The 15,812-nt window shown below is 46.2% G+C and overlaps 1 protein-coding gene across 1 annotated transcript in view; it reads left to right on the top strand.

Annotated features, from left to right (window-relative positions):
* The window catches only part of spata1 (spermatogenesis associated 1), a 64,896-nt gene that overhangs the window by 15,365 nt on the left and 33,719 nt on the right, over positions 1–15,812 (top strand). Inside the window, exons 2-3 of the mRNA XM_043700118.1 lie at positions 5,298–5,404; positions 11,347–11,464. Of these exons, the coding sequence (XP_043556053.1) occupies positions 5,298–5,404; positions 11,347–11,464 (225 nt within the window). The remainder of the gene's footprint in view (positions 1–5,297; positions 5,405–11,346; positions 11,465–15,812) is intronic.

The following is a 15,812-nucleotide window of genomic DNA, read 5'->3' as shown; positions in this document are numbered from 1 at the left end:
ACCCACGCAGACACGGGGCAAATGTGCAAACTCCACGCAGACAGTCACCCAAGGCTAGAATTGAACCTGGGACCCTGGTGCTGTGAGGTAGCACTGCAAACCACTGAGCCATCATACCACCTACAAGCCAAGGCAAATAAAGGAAGTGTTCACTGTTACAGTCCATCTCGGTAATGGGCCTGGTGGCCAGGCGCGAATCTCCTTTCACGGTGTTGCTAACCACTGGAACCTGGGTCACTGGTGTTCAACACCATCTGTCCTCTACCGATGCCCTCACCACCAAGAGTCCTCGCCAACACTGATGCTGCCAGATACCGCACTGACCTGAATCCAACTCCGCTCTCACCACGAGTCCGCTTCGGGCTTGTTCGGCAAAGATTCTATTTGCCTTTTTAAAACTTTCTTTCATGGAATGTAAACCAGGCTGGCGAGAGGTTTGTTACCCATCTCTGATTGACTGGCCAGAGATACTGTCAGGACATAGTGACAGGGAGATGGCTGAGATTGGCAGGGTATCTATCTTACCCCTAGACGTACCCCTGGCCAGCCTTACAGTTGAATGGACACCATTGAGAAAGAAAATGTGTTTGACCAAAGAATCCCTGAATTCTTCTGGCACCGGAGGAAGTGATTAGGCCCATTGTGCCTGCATCATTATCGAGTGCTAATCACCTGCTCTTTCCATGTACCCCATCACACAATTTTTAACCAGATAATTATCCAATGCACCATTGAAAGGTTAAACATAGAATATCTGACTAAATACATCTAATGGTGTTGTGGATACATTATGACAAGCTACCTTAAATTCAGATACTTATTAAGAAATCTCATAGAAAATTAAATACTGAAACAATGATTTAAACTTTATTACATGTAGCAACTAAAATAGGACCCCGTCAAGTAGGCAAGTTAAGTCTCACAGCTCTTCCTAGCTATTAGTCAATGAATGGTGGATTTTTGCTACAATTCCAACCTGTCTCATGAATGATTTTGGGATCGTGTAGGGGGACGAGCTGAGAATAGTTCACAGGTCGGCGCAACATCGAGGGCCAGAGGGCCTGTTCTGCGCTGTATTGTTCTATGTTCTATGTCTCTGGGTGTTTCCAGGGTTTGACCTGTGTGCTATGTGGCTGTCCACAGATCTGCTGCTGAAGAATCTCGAATTCTGCTCGGATTCTCTGCTTTGTTAAGTCCTGAAAACACCAAGTCTTTCTTATCAGGAATGAAAACCATCTGCTTTCAACCAAGCTTCTCGGTCCCTTGTTACATTCAGTATTAGCTGTCTAAAACACAGTCTGTCCTGCCATTAACTCCTTAAATTCTTCTGCATGCCAATCATTTGTCCTGGTAGCACAAGGCAGCTAGTTATCAAGCAGTTGTTAAAACAACTCGTTTACGTAGCTTCAAATCCTTCTTTTCCCCGGGCTAGCTAATTGTTTTCAATTCCTTTTTAACAGTTAAAAATCACACAACACCAGGTTATAGTCCAACAGGTTTTTAACAGTTATCCTTGTCCCTTTCAGCTCAGGAGATAGTTTATTCCAGGAAGAGTTATTTCTAATTCTTTCAATCCCTGAACACTTATTAATGTTTTGGAGTTTACAGGATGACAATGGGAACCTTCAAGAGGGAGATACTTTCTGGACTGGACAAAGTGATTGCAATGGACCAGGTTGGAGGTTAGAATCTTGCTCCCCATTGTCTTACACAGGACTAACTCTAAAGTCCTGAATAATTATCCATGCAAAAGGGGTGGTGACCTGCCTTCTTTAACTGAGGTATAAATCACACAACACCGGGCTATAGTCCAACAGGTTTAATTGGAAGCACTAGCTTTCGGAGCGACGCTCCTTCATCAGGTGGTTGTGGAGAATAAGATCGTAATTTATAGCAAAAGTTTACAGTGTGATATCATTGAAATTATACATTGAAAAATACCTTGATTGTTTGTTGAGTCTTTTATCTGTTCGAATACCATGATAGTTTCACTTCTTTCATGTGTAAATCACAAAAGTTTTTTGTAAAAGTTGCATTCTCAGGATAACTGTAACAATTGGTGTTAGCTAGACAACATGTTGAAGGTGTTAGCCCCGTGTTCTCTGTCTGTGCCATAATGTTTAGACGGATTCTAATCTAAAAAGTGAGATAACAGAGTCTTACATGAATTCATGCAGTTTTTGAGCAAAATACAATGTAACTCTGCAAGTCCAAATTCACCCCACAAACGTGTATGTATATGTGTGTCTGTGTGTCTGGGTTGGGGGGTTGTGAGTGTGAGAGAGAGTGTATATGTGTATGTATGTGAGTGTAGGTTGTCTTAAGTCTGTGAGGGGGTGTATGTGTGTGTGTCTGTGTGTATGTGTCTGGGGTGGGTGTTTTGAGTGTCTGTGAGAGAGTGTTAAATGTGTGTGCGTGAGCGTAGAGTGGTCTGAGTCTCTGAGAGGATGTATGTGGGAGTGTGTGTGTCTGTAAGGGTGTGTGTGAGTGTCTGTGTGTGTGTCTGTGTATATATGTGTGTGTATAGGAGTGCGTGTGTATAGGAGTGCCTGTGTGTGTATAGTGCAATGCACACCCGTAGTGTGACATGAACCCAAGGTCCTGGTTGAGGCCCTCCCTGTGGGTACGGAACTTAGCTATCAGTTGAGGCCCTCCCTGTGGGTACGGAACTTAGCTATCAGCCTCTGCTCAGCCACTTTTCCCTGCTGCCTGTCTCGAAGTCTGCCTTGGAGGTCACCCAAAGGTCTGAGGTCAAATGTCCTGTACCGCTGAAGTGTTCCCCAACTGGGAGGGAACACTCCTGTCTGTTGATTGTTGTGCAGTGTCGATTCATCTGTTGCTGTAGCCTTTGCTTGGTTTCCCCAATGTACCATGTCTCAGGGCATCCTTGCCTGCAACGTATAAGATAGATAACATTGGCCGAGTCACCTGCCACGTACATGGTGGGAGGTGTCCCCATGTGTGATGGTGGTATCCATGTCCACACTCTGACACGTCTTGCAGCGCTTACCGTAACAGGGTTGTATGGAGTTGTCCTGAAAGCCGGGCAGCTTGCTACGAACAATGATCTGTTTGAGGTTTGGCGGTTGCTTAAAGGTGAGCAGTGGAGGTGTGGGGAAGGTCTTGGTGAGGTGCCCATCCTCATTGATAATGTGTTGCAGGTCACGAAAAACATGGCGTAAGTTTTCAGCTCCTGGGAAGTACTGAACAACGAAGGGTACCCTATTGGTTGCAGTTCGTGTATGTCTCCTGAGGAGGTCATTATGGTTCCATGCTGTGCCATGTCGGAACTGGAAATCGATGAGTTGAGCATCATATCCTGTTCTTATGAGGACATCCATGAGTACTTCCAGGCACCTGTCACGTTCCTCCTCATCTGAACAGATCCTGGGTATGCAAAGGGTTTGTCTATAGGGGATGGCTGTTTTAATACGTTTAGGGTGGAAGCTGGAGAAGTGTAGCATCGTGAGGTTATCCGTGAGCTTGTGGTAGACTGAGGTGCCCCGTCTTTGATGGAGATGTATGTATCCAAGAATGAGACTGAATCTGAGGAGTAGTTCATGGTCAGTCTGATGGTGGGATGAAACTTGTTGATATCACTGTGTTGTTGTTTCAGTGACTGCTCGCCATGGGACCAGCGGAGGAGAATGTTACCAATGTTTCTGATGTGTAGCATTGGTCAGAGGTCCTATGCAGCAACATATTGGGGTGCAAATTTGGTCCTCATAGCTGTTCCATGTGTCTGGATGAAGAGCTGGTTGTCGAAGGTGAAGATGTTGCGATCGAGGATGAAGCGATGAATTGTGGGACGGTGCTCGGAGATTGGCAGTTGTTGGTGTTGAGTACTGAGGCTTTTGCAGTGATGCTGTTGTCATGGGGAATGCCGGTGTAGAGTGCCCAAACATCCATCGTGATGAGGAATATTCCCGGTTCGACTCGTCCATGGGTGCTGAGTTTCTGGAAGAAATCTTTCGTGTCGTGACAGAAGCTGTGGGTTCCTTATACAATGGGTTTCAAGATGCCCTCACAATAGCCATAGAGGTTCTCACATAAGGTTCCATTGCCTGATAAAATGAAATGTCCAAATGCGTTGGCTTTGTATACCTTCAGAAGTTCCCTTTCCAAGAAGTACATGGGATGAGAGTGCTTAGGGTACTCTGAAGGACTGGATCAAGATCTTCGTCAATCTGTTTAGTTGATGGGTGAGTTCTTTGGTGGGATCAGTTGATAGTTCTCTGTAGTGCTCCTGGTTGTTCAGTTGTCGGTCCACTTCCTTGCAGTAGACCATTCTGTTCAGAATGATGATGGCTCCTCCTTTGTCTGCTGGTTGATGACAATGTTGTGATTGGTTTTGAGAGTGTGGATGCTCCACCTTGTGAGTGCGGCTGATGAATCTGACATTTACACATTTCCTGATGGTTTGAGCAGACAGTGAAAAGTTTTGTTTTGCATGCAGTATACAAAGTGCATTAAGGTAACTGACAGAGCAAGGAATACAATGTTACAGCTGCAGAGGATGCGCACAGAGAGAGAGAGATCAACATTAAATTTAAAATTTGAGAGGACCATTCAGAAGTCTAATAACAGCAGGGGGAGAAGATGTTCTTAAATCGGTGGAGTCGTGTGTTTAAGCTTTTGCATCTTCTGCCTGACGGAAGAGATTGGAGAATGTAATTGGGGTGGGAGGGGTCTTTCATAATTAGATTAGATTCCCCATATTATGAAAACAGGCCATTCAGCCTGAGGCAGCAGCACTAATCACCGTGCCACCCTGCAGATCAATCCTTTTACAATAGTCCAGTATTGCAGTGCTGGTTAGCTCAGTTGGCTGGTTAGTGACACTAACAAAGTGGGTTCAGTTCCTGCACTGAGCTGAGGTTACCTGTCCCCTTGCCTGAGGTGTGGTGACCCTTGGGTTAAACACCAGTTGCCTCTTGCTCTACTGAAAGAATGGGACTGTATAAACTTCATCTTTACCTTGTAGCACTGCAATTAAATTGTTCCGTGGCCATTTAGCTCAATGAGCTGAATGCCTGGTATTTGGTGCAGAGTGAGAGAATTGCGCTGTGGTCTAGAAGGACTATGGCAACTTTAAACTTTTTAAATTGCCCAGTTGAGAGAGCAACTTAATCCCAGCAGTGATTTAAACCCATAATAGCCATTTCTTTTGTAACTGTGATTGACTTTCCTGAATATAATTAGCATCCTTTGTTATTCAAGCTATTGAGTGTATTAGTGTCAAATTACATTGCGGGAGTATTGTGTATTCACAGTGCTGTTATTATAAACTGTTTCAGGTCATAGAGCTTCATGTTTTCTATGTCCCAGCGGAATTGTGGAACAGTAAGTTGAATACAGTTTCCAACCATGCCATAAACAAGTTCATCTCGGCAGGGTTCATCAGGTAAGGATTAATGCTGATTTTCTTGCTCTAAGCCTCTGTTGATGATGCAGTCCAATAGCGGTCGCCTGGCCAGGTTTGGGACTTTCCAGTTTGTGGGCTTTAGCTGCATCCTCGTTACCAGGGAGGGGCAATCCCTTTACACGTCTATCCCCCTTCAGGATGGTCTCAGGGCTCTCCGCGTCTTCCTGGAACAAAGGCCTGAACTGTCCTCACCCACCATCACTTTGCTCTGTCTGGCTAAGCCCGTCCTCATCTTCAACAACTTCTCCTTTAACTCCTCCCATTTTCTTCAGCTCAGAGGGGTGGCCATGGGTACACGCATGGGCCCCAGTTACACCTGTCTGTTCATGGAGCACGTGGAACTGTCCTACTCCAGCCCCCACCTCACCCACTATCACCTTGCTCCGTCTGGCTAAGCCTGTCCCCACCCTCAACAATTTCTCCTTTAATTCCTCTCATTTTCTTCAGCTCAGCGGGGTGGCCATGGGTACACGCATGGGCCCCAGTTACACCTGTCTGTTCATGGAGCACGTGGAACTGTCCTACTCCAGCCCCCACCCACAACTCTTTCTCCACTGCCACATACACATTCCCCTACCCGCTCCTGTCAGCTTTCCACAGGGATCATTCCCTCCGGGATACCCCTGGTCCACTCTTCCTCCACTCCTAATGCACCCCTCGCAACTGCCGAAGGTGTAACACCTGCCCATTTACCTTCTCCCTCCACAATGTCCAAGGGCCCAAACACACCTTCCAGGTGAAGCAGCACTTTACATGCACTTCCCACAATCTAGTCTCCTGCATTCGCTGCTCACATTGGGGAGATGAAGTCTAGACTGGGCGACAGCTTCACAGAACATCTACGTTCTGCCCGCAAAAATGACCGAGCTTCCAGTTGCCTGCCACTCCAACACACTACCTTGTTCCCAGCCAACATCTCTGTCTCAGCCTTGCTGCAGTGCTCCAGTGAAGCTCAGTACAAGCTGGAAGAACAGCACCTCATTTTCCACTTGGCAACCCTGCAGCCTTCAGGACTCAATATCAAGCTCAATAATCTTAGAGCCTGAGGCATTGTCTCCCACGTCCTTACCCCAACCCCCACACACCAGGCCTTGACATCCCATGGGCTGCTACCACAAACAGTCCACTGTCAGCCACTGATGGTCCCCATTAGCAGCTACTCATTCTCCCATTCCTTTGTCTATTCAACTGTTTTTTTTTCTCTCTCTCTCTCTCTCTCTCTCTCTCCCCCTCTCTCTGGGCTCTATCTCCACCTTGTTTACTGCCCCTCCCAATCCCATCTTTAGCATACACACCTACCCTTTCCTAATAACAATAGGTTCTGAGGAAGGGTCACTCGACCCAAAACTTTAACTGCTTTTTCTCCACAGATGCTGCCAGATCTGCTGAGCATGTCAGGTAATTTCTGCTTTTGTTTCAAGTTTGTGTTTCGCTGTGTGAAATTGTATTCCCTCTTCCATTCTTTAAAGAGCTCGCTCCTCAGCTTTGGGCACCACTTTGGTCTCCCGTGGCAGAGCTTTTGGCATTGGTCTCTTAATTGAGGAGAGGCTGTGATGCAGGGGTCCGAGAATCTCTGTTACGGGCCTGTTCCTAAGCCTGGTCAAGTTCACTACTCAGAGATCCAGGCTAGAGGTAACCTTGGCAACAGTTGATCTGTTGCCTGTCTTTCTTGTAGGGTCTAGACTGCTTTTTGTTGCATGCAGAAAGCCAGGGCTGAAGTCTGACCACAACAGGGAGGTGGCTCCCGACAGTCCAAGTGAAGGGGAGTTTATGTGCTCAGAGAAAGGGTGGTACAGTGACTCAGTGGTTAGGACCGCTATCTCACAGAACCAGCGACCTGGGTTCAATTCCACTCTCGGGTGACTGTCTGTGTGGAGTTTGAACATTTTCCCCATGTCTCTGTGGGTTTCCTCTGGGTGCTCTGGTTTCCTCGCACAGTCCAAAGACGTGCAGGTTAGGGAGGATTGGTCATGCTAAATAGCCCATAGTGTTCAGGGATGTGCAGACTAGGTGAATTAGCCATGGGAAATGCAGGATTATGGGGGTGGGTTTAGGTAGGATGCTCTTCCGACAGTCAGTGTAGACCTCATGGGCCAAATGGCTTGTTTCCGTACTGTAGGGATTCTATGAAAAGGTTGCCTCAGTCTCAATTTGGCAACATGATTTGTTCTGGTTTAGCTTTGGACAGGATTAGGTAGTGGAGCTTGGGCTGGGGAAAGAAAGCAATGAGGCAAAAGTGAGGACTGCAGATGCTGGAAACCAGAGTTTAGATTAGAGTGGTGCTGGAAAAGCACAGCAGGTCAGGCAGCATCCGAGGAGCAGGAAAATCGACGTTTCGGGCAAAAGCCCTTCATCAGGAATAGAGGCAGGGAGCCTCCAGAATGGAGAGATCAATGATCCCAGTCTTCCAAACGTTTAATATTTCTGCTCATCCAGTACTGCATGTCGGATTAGCAGCCTGTTAGTATGGCAACAGTGAAAGAGTTGGTGGTGAGGTAGAGCTGTGTGAGCAAGTGTGTGAAAATGAACATTGGTCTGGAGTTTTGCTGTCCAAGGGCAGTGTGTAGATGAGAAAAGGGAGGATCACTACCTGGGGGCAGGGACAGAGATGAGGAGGAATTTGTTTTCTCCCTGAGGGAATTTTTTTACCACAGAGGCTGGGCTGTTAAGTGGATCCAATTAATGGAATGAGTATGATCCTCTTACTGACGCCGAAACAAGGCAGCTCGTGATTCAGTCATCGGCTTGTTTTATTGGATGCTTTCTTGGCCTATCTCTGAAAGGGCGAGATTAACCAGTGTAGAAACACATGCAAAACACATGCAAACAGGAAGGCAAATAGAATTTTGACATTTATTGCAAAAAGAATGGAGTATTAAAGTAGGGAAGTGTTGTTGTAATAGTGCAAGGCTTGGTGCAATCACCTCTGGAGTACTGCATTCAGTTTTGGTCTCTTAATTGAGGAGGGGTATAGTTGTATTGGAGGCAGTTCAGAGGAGGTTCATAATTACTTCCAAAAATGTGGGGTTTGTCTTACGAAGAGAGATTCAGCAGTTAGGCCTATACTGACGAGAATTTAGAAGGATGAGAGGAGATCTGATTGAGGTATATGTAGTGAATGTAACAAAGTCAGTCAGCTGACATTTTGTTTGACTTACTCATTCACAGGATGAGGGCATTGCTCATTAGGCCAACATTTATTGCCCATCCCTATTTGCTCAGAGGGCAGTTAAGAGTCAACTAATTGCTGTGGGTCTGGAGTCACAGAGAGACCAAACCAGGAAAGGATGGCGGTTTCCTCCCCTAAAGGGGATTAGTGAACCATAGTCATAGTAATAGAGTGCAGTAATAGAATGCGGAAAAGGCCCTTCGGCCCATCAGGTTTGTACTGACACGACTATCACTAAAGATGCACTAACCCAAATCTCCTGCACTTGTCCCATATCCTTGAATATTATGATATTTCAAGTGCTCACCCAGTTATTTGTTGAAGGTGGTAAGGTTTCCAGCCCCATTACTGTCCCAGGCAGCGCATTCCAGATTCCCACCACCTGCTGAGTGAAAAAGTTTCTCAAATCTCCTCTAAATCTCACAGTAAAACAATAGAATCATTGAACAGTAACTAAATGGGTTTCCTTGGAAGTCAACGGTGAATTCATGTTTATCATTAAACTCTTAATTCCAGATTGTTATTGAATTCAAATTCCACCATCTGTCCTGGAACTCCGAGTCTGGTGATAATTTATATATTTTTTTAATACTCATTAATGGGATGAGAGCGTTGCTGGCTGACCCAGCATTTTTTGCCCTAACCCAATTGACCAAAGGGCAGTTAAGAGTCAACCACATTGCTGTGGGTCTGGAGTCATACGTCGGCCAACCAGATAAGGATGGCAGATTTCCTTCCCTAAAGGACATTAATGAACCAGATAGGCTTTTCCAACAATCGATACAGTCGTCATTAGACTGTTACTTCCAAGTTTTAGTGACTTAAAATTCCACCATCTGCAGTGATGTGGTTCGAAGCCAGGTCCCAAGAACATTCCCTGGATCTGTGGATTAACAAGATTAGTGTGGTGCTGGAAAAGCACAGCAGGTCAGGCAGCATCCAAGGAGCAGGAAAATCGACGTTTCGGGCAAAAGCCCTTCATCAGGAATCTCTGGATTAACAGTCCAGCATTGATAACTAGGCCATTACCTCCACTGTATGTAGAATATGATTCCCCTGATTGTGGCTGTTAATCTGGTCCAATGAAGAAGCCTTGGCTGATATATAAAAACGTTTAGTGTCAAAGATACTCACAGTCTAGTGCCTGACTCTGTATAAGGCAGTACTATAGTTAAGGACTCCCCGCACGTAAATAAAGGGTGACTTGGTGATGATATCCCGGCCTTTGTGGAGTTATTTCAGTGTGTACTGTACTCAGGAGAAAGTGAGGACTGCAGATGCTGGAGATCAGAGCTGAAACATGTGTTGCTGGAAAAGCGCAGCAGGTCAGGCAGCATCCAAGGAGCAGGAGAATCGACGTTTCGGGCATAAGCCCTTCTTCAGCCCTCATTCCTGAAGAAGGGCTTATGCCCGAAACGTCGATTCTCCTGCTCCTTGGATGCTGCCTGACCTGCTGCGCTTTTCCAGCAACACATGTTTCAGCTCTGTGCTGTACTCAGTCAAAGGGGAGAAAGAGAGAGAGAGAAAAATGTCCTTCATCAGAATGGCTGACCAAGTGACTCTCCCCATCTTACCACCTGCCCTGGGGATTTGGAGGAATTCAGAGAATTAACCTATTTGGCCATTTTACAAACTCTCCCCTTCCTGGGCCATGAAGTCCCGGGGTGGGATTTGAACCCGGAGTCTCTGGCTTGGGGTGAGGAAGCTGCCACTGTCCTTCAAGACTGGCAGGGGTGGAAGTTGCCCTGATTGATCCTGAGGGGTTGCCTCCGAGGCATCATCCAATCGAAGATCTCCTTGTGAGGTTTCTATTCCAGATCTCTTTTTTAACAAATATCTTCATGGGATGTGGGTGTCACTGGCTAGGCTAACATTTATTGCCCCTCCCTAATTGCCCAGAGGACGGTTACGAGTCAGCGTGGTCTGAAGTCTTCATTGGCCAGACCAGGTAAGGACAGCAGATTTTTTTCCTTAAAAGGCATTAGTGAACCAGATGAGTTTCTATAACAGTGGATAATGGAAGCAGTCTCTTTGGCCGATCGAGTCCACACTGACCCTCCGAAGAGCATCTCACCTCCGTACCTTTGTGACCCTGCATTTCCCAAGGCTCATCCACCTAGCCTACACATCCCTGGACACGATGGGCAATTCACCAAACCTGCACATCCTTTGACTGTGGGAAGAAACCAGAGCACCTGGAGGGAACCCATACAGACATGGGGAGAATGTGCAAACTCCACATAGACAGTTGCCTGAGGCTGGAATTGAACCAAGGTTCCTGGCACTGTGAGGCAGTGCTGCTAACTACTGAGCCATCATATAAGCCTAAATGGTCTCCATGAGGTGAGCTTTTAATTCCAGATTTTATAGAGTTCAATTTTATCATCTGCCATTGTGGGATTATCCTGAGGTTGACTGGATCAGTGACACTATCATTTCCCCCATATTAATCAAAGTTGAAATTCCTGGGTTCCTGGCACTGTGAGGCAGTGGTGCTAACTACTGAGCCATCATATAAGCCTAAATGGTCTCCATGAGGTGAGCTTTTAATTCCAGTTTTTATAGAGTTCAATTTTATCATCTGCCATTGTGGGATTATCCTGAGGTTGACTGGATCAGTGACACTATCATTTCCCCCATATTAATCAAAGTTGAAATTCCTGTAATTACTTTGTGTTCTGAGCATCAGGGAGAGTTATTGATCAGCATTGGTGAAGCCAGAATTTCTGAACGCCTCATATCTCATTGGCAGGGTTTTACCTGAACTAAATCTGAAAGCACTGAGGCAGCAGGTCGGAGACTTGCTTGGAGCTCGGACTGTCGATGGTACCTTTGCTTTCCTGAAATGTATTGGAAGGAGTTTAGCAATGGTGAGTCATTGGCTGCCTGGCCTACATGAATGAATTCTGGTGTTTATGGGTTCAGAGGGGAGGGGGTGGATAGGGGTATGCATTACTGAATGGAATGGGGCTCAGGTCACTTTCAAATCCAACCATCACACACTGGTGTTGGTACACATGACTATGATGCTTTTGGACTGTCGCGTAAAACGAAAACCCTGACTATTCACCAATGCCCCTTAGTAAAGGAGAACCTTTTGCCCCTCAAACCATCTACCCTCTGTGTGACTCCTGTGCCTACAGCCTCACTCTTAGCTTGTGCCATGTCCACCAGATAGACTGAATGACCGCTCAACTGAACTGCTTCATAAACAAGGGGGTGAAAGGTTATCAGGGAGATGCAAGAATGTAGAGTTGAGGTTAAAGTCAGATCAGCAATGATCTTATTGAATGACGGAGCAACTAGGAGGAGTTTAGATCAGAGTGGTGCTGGAAAAGCACAGCAGGTCAGGCAGCGTCCGAGGAGCAGGAAACTCGACGTTCCGGGCAAAAGCCCTTCATCAGGAATCAACTAGAAGGGCTGAGTGGCCGACTCTTAGAGTCATAGAGTCATGCAGCACAGAAACAGACCCTTCGGTCCAACTAGTCCATGCTAGATAATCCCAAACTAAACTATCATTTGTACTCGAGTAATAGTCGAATTGTTTTGACTACTTTTTAGTAGTCTATGGGGTCAACTATTACACGGATACTATTTTTGAGGGGCTGAAATTCACGTCAAAATTCATGCCATATCATTAGCAGAGTTCATACTGTATCATTAGCAGAAGCCCAACTGATCTCTAAATGAATAAAGGGGGGGAAAAAAAGAACTATGGTAATTCAGAAAATACGGAGCGGAGCACGACAGCCAGTGGACTGGAAGATCGGGAGCAGAGCAATCGCCAGACTGGAACATTATAGCGGGATGTGATGGCCGGCACACTGATTCATAAACGTTGATCTGTTCTCTGTGAAGAACTAGGGTGGGCTTTCACATGAGATATGTGGAAAATTTCAGGTTATTTGGCCAAAAGTCGGGGGTCAACCTTTACACGAGATCGACTATTACTTGAGTATATATGGTGGTCACACCTGCCTGCTCCTGGCCCATAAACCTCCAAACCTTTCCTCTTCATGCACTATTCCAAAATTCTTTTAAACATTGTAATTGTACCCACATCCACCTCTTCCTCAGGAAGTTCATTCTGTTCCTTGTCATAATTTTTGGAGACATGGAAACATGAGTAGGCCATTCACCCCTTCGGGCCTGTTCCGCCATTCAATGTAATCATGGCCGATTATCCAACTCAGTGCCCTGTTCCCACTCCCTCTCCATTCCCTTTGAGCCCTTTAGCCCTACGGACTCCATCTAGCTCCTCCTTGAAAACATTCAATGTTTTGGCATCAACCATTGGGGTGGCACGTGACTCAGTGGTTAGCACTGCTGCCTCACAGCACCAGGGACCCAGGTTCGACTCCAGCCTTGGGCGACTGTCTGTGTGGAGTTTGCACATTCTCCCCAGGTGGGTTTCCTCTAGGTGCTCCGGTTTCCTCCCACAATCCAAAGATGTGCAGGTCAGGTAAATTGGCCATGCTAAATTACCCATAGCTTTAACTGCATTAGTCAGAGGGAAAGGGTCTGGGTGAGTTACTCTTTGGAGGGTCGGTGTGGACTTGTTGGGCCAAAGGGCCTGTATCCACACTGTAGGGAATCTAATCAACCGCTTTCCGTGACAGAGAATTCCACAGGCTCACTACAGTCTGGGTGAAGACATTCCTCCTCATCTAAGTCTCAAATGGTCTACCCTGTATCAGCGCTAGTGCCCTGAGGCTCTGGGCAATAAACCGTGGCCTTACCAGTGAAATGCAACCCCCAGTGAATGGTTGATTCAGTTCAGAGGAAAGGCTGGATGGAGTGGACTTGTCCTCACTGAATTTAGAAGAATATGGGGGGATCTCATAGAAACATACAAAACCCTGATGGGACTGGACAGGCTAGATGTAGGAAGAATGTTCCCGATGTTGTGGAGGTCCAGAATACGGGGCTAAGCCATTCAGGACTGAGATAAGGAAGAATCTCTTCACTCAGAGAGCTGTGAACCTGTGGAATTCTCTCCCACAGGAAGCTGTTGGGGCCAGTTCATTAGATATATTCAAGAGGGAGCTGGAAAGATATAAAAGGGGCCTAAGAGGCAACTTTTTCACCCAGTGGTTGGTGCGTGTATGGAATGAGCTTTCAGAGGAAGTGGTGGAGGCTGGTACAATTACAACATTTAAAAGGCATCTGGATGGTGTATGAATAGGAAGGGTTTGGAGGGATATAGAACAAATGCTGGCAAATGGGACTAGATTAATTTAGAATGTCTGGTTGGTATAGACGGGTTTTTTCCATGCTGTACAGCTCTGTGACTCTAGCTGTGAGAAAGTTTCCCTGTCAATATTTACCCTTTCGAGCACTAACGTCAAAGACATGCTCCACCACAATTTGTGTGCGACATAGGCCAGGTCACAGCACCTTGTCTGACTTTCTTTTAAACCAAAATTCTTCCCATCCCAGTTAACATCCCAGTACTGTCCGTGTCACTCACGATGCAGCCTGAGCTCGGTGCTCCTGGTACATGTTACTGTCCTCAATATTCTGGCCAAACCAATCCCACCAAAGGCACTCCATCATCCACCCTGATCTTTCCACTCCAGTATTCGTCAGACATAAGCATTGTTCACTTACAACGCAAAGCGTTTACAAGATTGGCAGTTCCTCGTAAAATAAAGTTGTAAAAATGCAAATTGCCTTGTGGGCATTGAGGTTAGACTGTCCCCTCAATGTGCTTCAAAACAACACTGTTTTCCAACAGTAAAAGGAGCGAGAATGAGATTTTAATGTGAGGCTGCGAACAAAGCAAAGGCGAAATGAGGAAATCCATTTTCACCCAGTGAGTGGTTAGGGTGTGGAATGCACTGCCTGGGAATGTGGTGGAGGCAGGTTCAATTGAGGCATCCAAGAGGGGCATTGGATGGTTATTTGGATAGAAACAATGGGTAAGGGTAGGGGGAAAAGGGAGGTAATGATGTTCGTTTAACAAGATGGGCTGAAAGGCCTTCTTCTGCACTGTCACAGTTCTGTGATTCATAAACATTGCACCTCAATAGATTCTATAAGAGTGTGACTGCTGTGGGCTCCAAGACTCAAAAAGGTCAGTTGCAACATTGTGTAACTGTGCACAATCAATGATTTTATCAGTCAAGAGTGACCATGTGAACTGCAGGACGTGCTGAGGCATGTTGGGGATTTGGAGAGCCTTTGTCCTTGCTCATGGTTTACTGTATGTCATTACAGCTCCTTGTCGTCACTGTTACAGAGTGTACGCTGTCAGGGTGTAGCTCAATCTTATTGACTCTCAGAGGCCAGTCGCAACTTGTCCCACCTGTGACAAAAATAAATCTGACGAAGGGGAGAAAAAGCCTTTGCTATTCACCTTATTTATGCCCCTCATGATTTTATAAACCTCGGTAAGGTCACCCCCTCAACCTCCTATGCCCCAATGAAAAAAGGTCCTAGCCTATCCAGCCCCTCCTTATAAACGAACCCTCCATTCCCAGCAATAGCCTGGTAAATCCGTGTACCCCTTCTTGAAGGGAAGTTATACTGGCTTTGGAGGCAGTCCAGAGAAAATTCACTGGGCTGCTACTGGTAATGGAGGAACTGCCTCATGTGAAGAAGTTGAGTAGGTTGGGTCTGTATTTACTAGAATTTAGAAGAATGAAATTCAAATGTACAAGATTCTTTTAATTTACTCACAGGGTGTGGGCATTACTGGCTCCCTCCCTAGTTGCCCTTGAGAAGGTGGTGGTGAGCTGTCTTCTTGAACTTGATTAGATTTTTTTTTAGATTACATTACAGAGTGGAAACAGGCCCTTCGACCCAACAAGTTCACACCGACCCGCCGAAGCGCAACCCACCCATACTCCTACATTTACCCCTTCACCTAAGAGTCGGGAATTGAACCCGGGTCTCAGGCGCTGTGAGGCAGCAGTGCTAACCACTGTGCCACCCATGCAGCACTTGAGTATAGGAGTTGGGACATCAGAGCATTGAGTATAGGAGTTGGGACATCATATTGAGGTTGTACAGGACATTGGAGTGCAGGTTCATAGCTCCTTGAAAGTGGAGTCGCAGGTAGATAGGATAGTGAAGAAGGCGTTTGGTATGCTTTCCTTTATTGGTCAGAGCATTGAATACAGGAGTTGGGAGGTAATGTTGCGGCTGTACAGGACATAGGTTTAGCCACTGTTGGAATATTGCGTGCAGTTCTGGTCTCCTTCCTATCGGAAAGAT

Source organism: Chiloscyllium plagiosum, chromosome 11 (assembly GCF_004010195.1).
Source record: "Chiloscyllium plagiosum isolate BGI_BamShark_2017 chromosome 11, ASM401019v2, whole genome shotgun sequence".
NCBI classification, from domain to species: domain Eukaryota; kingdom Metazoa; phylum Chordata; class Chondrichthyes; order Orectolobiformes; family Hemiscylliidae; genus Chiloscyllium; species Chiloscyllium plagiosum.
This window is presented reverse-complemented; position numbering and strand designations above follow the sequence as displayed.